General features: G+C 44.5%; 1 protein-coding gene across 1 annotated transcript in view; it reads right to left on the reverse strand.

Annotated features, from left to right (window-relative positions):
- Positions 1-6,304, reverse strand: part of TAOK3 (TAO kinase 3) — a 110,667-nt gene that overhangs the window by 25,863 nt on the left and 78,500 nt on the right. The window contains exon 14 of the mRNA XM_011964546.1: positions 2,821-2,949. Within this exon, the coding sequence (XP_011819936.1) occupies positions 2,821-2,949 (129 nt within the window). The remainder of the gene's footprint in view (positions 1-2,820; positions 2,950-6,304) is intronic.

Below are 6,304 nucleotides of genomic sequence, written 5' to 3' on the forward strand. Positions count from 1 at the left end.
AAGAAAAAAAAAAAAAAACTTGGATGGTGCCTGGCTCATAGCAAGGGCTGACTGCTGCCAACCTCCAGTGGTGGTCTCGGCCATCAGCACTCCTGTAGTCCTAGCTACTCAAAAGGCTGAGGCAGGAGAATGGTGTGAACCCAGGAGGCAGAGATCGCGCCACTGCACTCCAGCCTGGGCGAGAGAACAAGACTCCATCTCAAAAAAGAAAAAAAAAAAAAAAAAAGCAAGAATAAATTAGTTCTCGACCATTTATCATCCTGTGCTGGGATTACAGGCATGAGCCACTGTGCCCAGCCAAGGAAGGTATTTAGAGTGGAGAAAAACCTTAAAATTTCTTAGGCTATCTCTGATCCAGCAACATCCTATTATGATATAAAAATTAAGCTCAAGCCAATAACTCAGAGAAAATGGAAAGAATGTGAACCTTCTGAGTCGGGCTATTCTCTCTACACCCAGGTTTTCTAGACTTTATGGTGTCAGAGATTCTACCCATTCAGCCAGTGTAAATCAAATACAATTTCTATTAGGTCTAACAATTACCAGTGGCTTACCTGGGCAGGGCAAAAAATCCCTAGGCCCACCCCAACGCCCTTGGTTTCACTTCCTAACTAAAAAAGAATTGGAGGAGAACCTTGCTAAATCCTCTAATGCTAACCTACAAATCAGAATATGAGCTCAGGCCAGGCGGGGTGGCTCATGCCTGTAATCTCAGCACTTTGGGAGGCTGAGGTGGGTGGATCACCTGAGGTCAGGAGTTCAAGACCAGCCTGGGTAACATGGTGAAACCCCGTTTCTACTAAGAATATAAAAAATTAGCCGGGCATGGTGGTGCACTCCTGTAATCCCGGCTACTTGGGAGGCTGAGGCAGGAAAGGCTCTTGAACCCAGGAGGCGGAGGTTGCAGTGAGCTGAGATTGTGACATTATACTCCAGCTTGGGCAACAACAGCGAAACTCCGTCTCAAAAGATAAAAAAAGAATATGAGCTCAAACACAGGATTTTATATATACTAAAACAATGCCCCATATTGAATTTTATTAAACCTTAATACACTTAGTAAGTCTACAAATTAGAAATACTAAGGTTGATGAGAAAAAAGTCCATGGAGCTGCAGACGATTCACCTGTAAGTACTGGTAAAAGTAGAACTGAAGAAATTTGAGCTTTCAGATCAAAGTGCAGTTCTTCAAGAACTTCTTAAGTCCACTAGTGATCTTCAACCAAATATTCCAGAATCAATCATTCATCTATCAAATATTGACATGTACAGGACACAGGGATACAGTTGTGAGCAAACAAAAACATTGTATGTGCTCTTATGATGCTTACCAGTTAGTAGAGTAAGTAGCTAAAATAATCATTAAACAAATGTATCATTAAAAGCTCTAGTGTTAGGAAACCAGAGACATCTGTGTTGGTTGAGGCAGTTAGAAAAGGCTTCCCTAGGGAAGTGATATTTAAGTTAAGATTCTAATAACCAATCCCATGTCGTACGAGGAGAAGAAGTAGGAATTAACCGAGCAGAATTGTGGTCAGGAGGGCTTGGGGGTAGGGAGAACATCTTGGCGGAAGAAACAGTATGTGGAAAGACCTTGGGGAAGGGTGGAGCTTGATATGATAAATTTGAGGAACTGAAAGGTGACTATGGTAGCTGGTGCAGCCAAGAGTGGGTTGAGGGTGTGGGCAGCATTAGTGTGAGATGCCACTGAACAAGCAGGCTGGGAAGAGACTGTGTAGGGACTTCTAGGATTTTGACTTGTCCTAAAAGCAGAGAGAAGACAATGGATTTCAAAACTATGCAGTAGAATGACCAGATTTATGGTTTGAAAAGATCACTTTGACTGATGTGTGGAAAATACACAGGAAGAAGACAAGAATGGTTTAGAGTTCTATCAGTGGTTCTTGAAATGTGGTCCCTGAAGCAGCAGCAGCAGCAGCAGCAGCAGCGTCATCTGGGAACTTGTTAGAAACACACATTTTCAAACTCTACCCCAGAAAATCTAGGGATAGATTTTTAAAATCTGAAAATCTGGGGGTGGGTTAGCAATCTGTTTTAATAGCATTTTAGGTACTTTTTTTGTTTCTTTGTTTTTTTTTTTTTTTTTTTTTTTATGGAGTCTCGCTCTGCTGCCCAGGCTGGAGTACAGTGGCTGGATCTCAGTTCACTGCAAGCTCCGCCTCCCGGGTTTACGCCATTCTCCTGCCTCAGCCTCCCGAGTAGCTGGGACTATAGGCGCCCGCCACCTCGCCAGGCTAGTTTTTTTTTAGTAGAGATGGGGTTTCACCGTGTTAGCCCGAATGGTCTCGATCCCCTGACCTCGTGATCCGCCCGTCTCGGCCTCCCAAAGTGCTGGGATTACAGGGTTGAGCCACCGCGCCCGGCCAATTTTTTTGTTTTTTTCAGACAGAGTTTGGCTCTTGTCGCCCAGGCTGGAGTGCAGTGGCATGGTCTCAGCTCACTGCAACCTCTGCCTCTTGGGTTCAGATGATTCTCCTGCCTCAGCCTCCTGAGTTGCTGGGATTACAAGTGTGCGCCACCATGCTTAGTTAATTTTTGTATTTTTAGTACAGACAAGGTTTCACCATGTTGGCCAGGCTGGTATCCAACTCCTGATCTCAGGTAATCTGCCCGCCTCGGCCTCCCAAAGTGCTGGGATTACAGGCGTGAGTCACTGTGCCCAGCCAGCATTTTAGGTTATTCTAACGTGAAGTTTGAGACTTGCTGGACTAGAATATTGATTACAATGCAATATGAGTGAATGTTACGTTCCAACCATTCTAATGGCAACTTGGTGAGAACAAACATTGGTATCCTTACCTCTTTTATTTTTTCCTTACAAATCTTATACTGCTTCTTCTGACTTTCTAAGAAAGTTGTCAAATCTTTCTTCTGCTGGGCCAAGATCTGTTGCTGGAACTTCTTCTCATCTGCTGCAGCTACCTTTGCCTGATAAAATAACAAATGTAGGATGAATCTGTTCTTTACACAGAATTCAGTGGGTTATATATTCCAATGCAGTAAGAGAGTCTATAAGTGCTAATAATGTGACATTTTTGAACAAATAATAAAAAAAAATTGTTTTCTGAATTTTTTGTATCTTAAACAAACAAACAAAAAACAAAACAAATTTTCACCATTGAAAAATACATTCTGGGGCGGGCACGGTGGCTCATGCCTGTAATCCCAGCACTTTGGGAGGTTGAGGCAGACAGATCACCTGAGGTCAGGAGTTCAAGACCAGCCTCACCAACATGGTGAAACCTGGTCTCTACTAAAAATACAAAATTAGCCTGGCATGGTCGTGCATGCCTGAAATCCCAGCTACTTGGGAGGCTGAGGCAGGAGATTTGCTTGATCCTGGGAGGCGGAGGTTGCGGTGAGCTGAGATCGCACCACTGCACTCCAGCCTGGGCAACAAGAGCAGAACTCCGTCTCAAAAAAAAAAAAAAAAAAAGAAAGAAAAAGAAAAATACATTCTGAATTATGGGAAAAATATGAAGGCAAACCATAAACATACTTTATTGAACACAAAAACATTCATGGAATGAAAGGAGACCTAAGAATTTTTTTTTTTGAGATGGGGTCTCACTCTTTCGCTCAGGCTGGAGTGCAGTGGCACGAGCTTAGCTCACTACAGCCTAAAAATCCCAGGATCCAGTGATCCTCCTGCCTCAGCCTCCTGAGTTGCTGGGACCACAGGCATGCAACACCAGTCCTGGCTAAGTATTTTTAAAAAATGATCATACAGACTGGGTCCCACTATGATGCCTAGGGTCATCTCAAATGCTTGGCCTCAAGCTATCCTCTCCTCAGCTTCCCAAAGTGCTGAGACTACAGGCATGAGCCACCATGCCTGGTCAGAACTAAGGATTATAATAAAGGTTTTAAAATCATATTGTTGATAGCCCAAAGGTTAAGTTGTAAAAATGTATAAACAACCATGCCTGGCCAGTTATATTCCAAGAATCAAACTCTAACTGATTAATTTTTCCAACTATCTGGTTTTCCAGTGGTATCATTTCAAGTGTAATTGGAAAGCTAATGGCATCTTGTTTTCTTTCTTTCTTTTTTTTTTTTTTTTTTTGAGATACTCCCTTTGCCACACAGGCTGGAGTGCGGTGGCATGATTTCAGCTCACTGTAACCTCCACTTCCCGCATTCAAGTGATTCTCATGCCTCAGCCTCCCCAGTAACTGGGATTACACGCACACGCCACCACATCCAGCGAATTTTTGTATTTTTAGTAGAGACGGGGTTTCAACATGTTGGCCAGGCTGGCCTCCAATTCTTGAATTCCAGTGATCCACCTGCCTCAGCCTCCCAAAGTACTGGGATCATAGGCGTGAGCCATTTTGTTCTCTTAGGCACCTGCTGCAATCCACAACAGTCACACGTCATGACATTTTTGGGGGTCCTAAATGAGTAAAACACATACTATATAAAAGGTAACCCAATAAATACTGGCTCCTGAAAGTGACCAAATCTGTTTCTGGTAACCATTGGGTGAAGGATATATGTAAGACAAGCGACTTGGGAGATAGAGAGGGAATTATGCTTCATGGCTCATGGCTCTTTTTATGTATCTTTTTCACCTGCAACTTCCATTATGGACAATTCTTCCATTATGAACAATTCTCATAACATATTTACCAAGTCAAATCTCAAGAAAGAATCTGACTGATTGAGTTAATCAACATCATCCTTGTCTGGGCAGAGGTTTTCATGCCAGACTGCCTGACAGATTGATGGCTGCTGGGGAAATCTTCCTTCTACAACCTGATGGTTCCTTCCATGTGGAGACAGAGAGAGACAGAGAGACAGAGAGACAGAGAGACAGAGAGACAGAGAGAGCGAGCAAGCTTGCTCAATTATGGAAACACCCTGGAACCGTGTCCCCAGTCACTGCATCCCCAGGGAGCACATGTCCACCACATTTTTCAACACTATGGAAGTCTCACGGGGGTGGCAGGAAAGGTGACTCGGTTTTAGCATTGCCTGAGCAGGCAAGTGTGCTTAATTTTGTTTTCCTGCAGACATAAATTACCTCTTGTACCTAACATGTATCAGTGATAAAGATGATATTATGACTATCTGCCTCACCCTTTTTTGTTTGTTTGTTTTTTTGAGATGGAGTCTCGTTTTTGTTGCTCAGGCTGGAATGCAATGGTGCGACCTTGGCTCACTGCAATCTCTGCCTCCCGGGTTCAAGTGATTCTCTTGCCTCAGCCTCTCAAGTAGCTGGGATTACAGGAACCTGTCACCACATCCAGCTAATTTTTTGTATTTTTAGTAGAGATGGGGTTTCACCATGTTGGCCAGGCTGGTCTCGAACTCTTGACCTCAGGTGATCCACCCACCTCAGCCTCCCAAACTTCTGGGATTACAGGCATAAGCCATCGTGCCCGGCTGGTTTTTTTTTGAGATGAAGTCTCGCTCTTGTCACCTAGGCTGGAGTGCAATGGCATGATCTCAGCTCACTGCAATCTCCACCTCCCAGGGTCAAGCGATTCTCCTGCCTCAGCCTTCCAGGTAGCTAGGATTACAGGCACCTACCACCACGCCTGGATAATTTTTGTATTTTTAGTAGAGTCAGGGTTTCACCATGTTGACCGGGCTGGTCTCAAACTCCTGACCTCAGGTGATCCGCCCGCCTCGACCTCCCAAAGTGTTGAGATTACAGGCGTGAGCCATCGTGCCTGGATTTTCTTTTTTTTTTTTGGAGACAGGGTCTCACTCTGTCACCCAGGCTAGAGTGCAGTAGCACAATCTCGGCTCACCGTAACCTCTGCCTCCTGGGCTCAAGCAATCCTTCCGCCTCAGCCTCTCAAGTAGCTGGGACTACAGGCACGTGCCACCACACCCAGCTAATTTTTGCATTTTTTGTAGAGATGGGGTTTTGCCACATCGCCCAGGCTGGTCTTGAACTCCTGGGCTCAAGAGATCCACCCACCTTGGCCTCCCGAAGTGCTGGGATTATAGGTGTAAGCCACCACACCTGGCCTTGTCTGCTTTTAAAATTAGCTTAGAACCTGGATGGGGAAGACACACATTCCCTAGAAAACCCAAACAATTGCCGGACTCATTATTTGCTCCCTTTGCTCAGGGGCCCATCAGCTGTAGGCAGGGATTATCACCACTATAAGGGACTATTTGTAGAGCAGTTTTCTTTTGAAGAGGACTGTGGGTGGGGCAGATACAGTAACAAACTTGTGTTGTGCACTTTCTCAGAAGATGGCAGCATCTTGTTTCCCTTTACTTGTACCCAGACCACCATCAAGAGACTGATAGTCAGAATATATAT

This window comes from Mandrillus leucophaeus, unplaced genomic scaffold, assembly GCF_000951045.1.
Source record: "Mandrillus leucophaeus isolate KB7577 unplaced genomic scaffold, Mleu.le_1.0 Scaffold7, whole genome shotgun sequence".
NCBI classification, from domain to species: Eukaryota; Metazoa; Chordata; class Mammalia; order Primates; family Cercopithecidae; genus Mandrillus; species Mandrillus leucophaeus.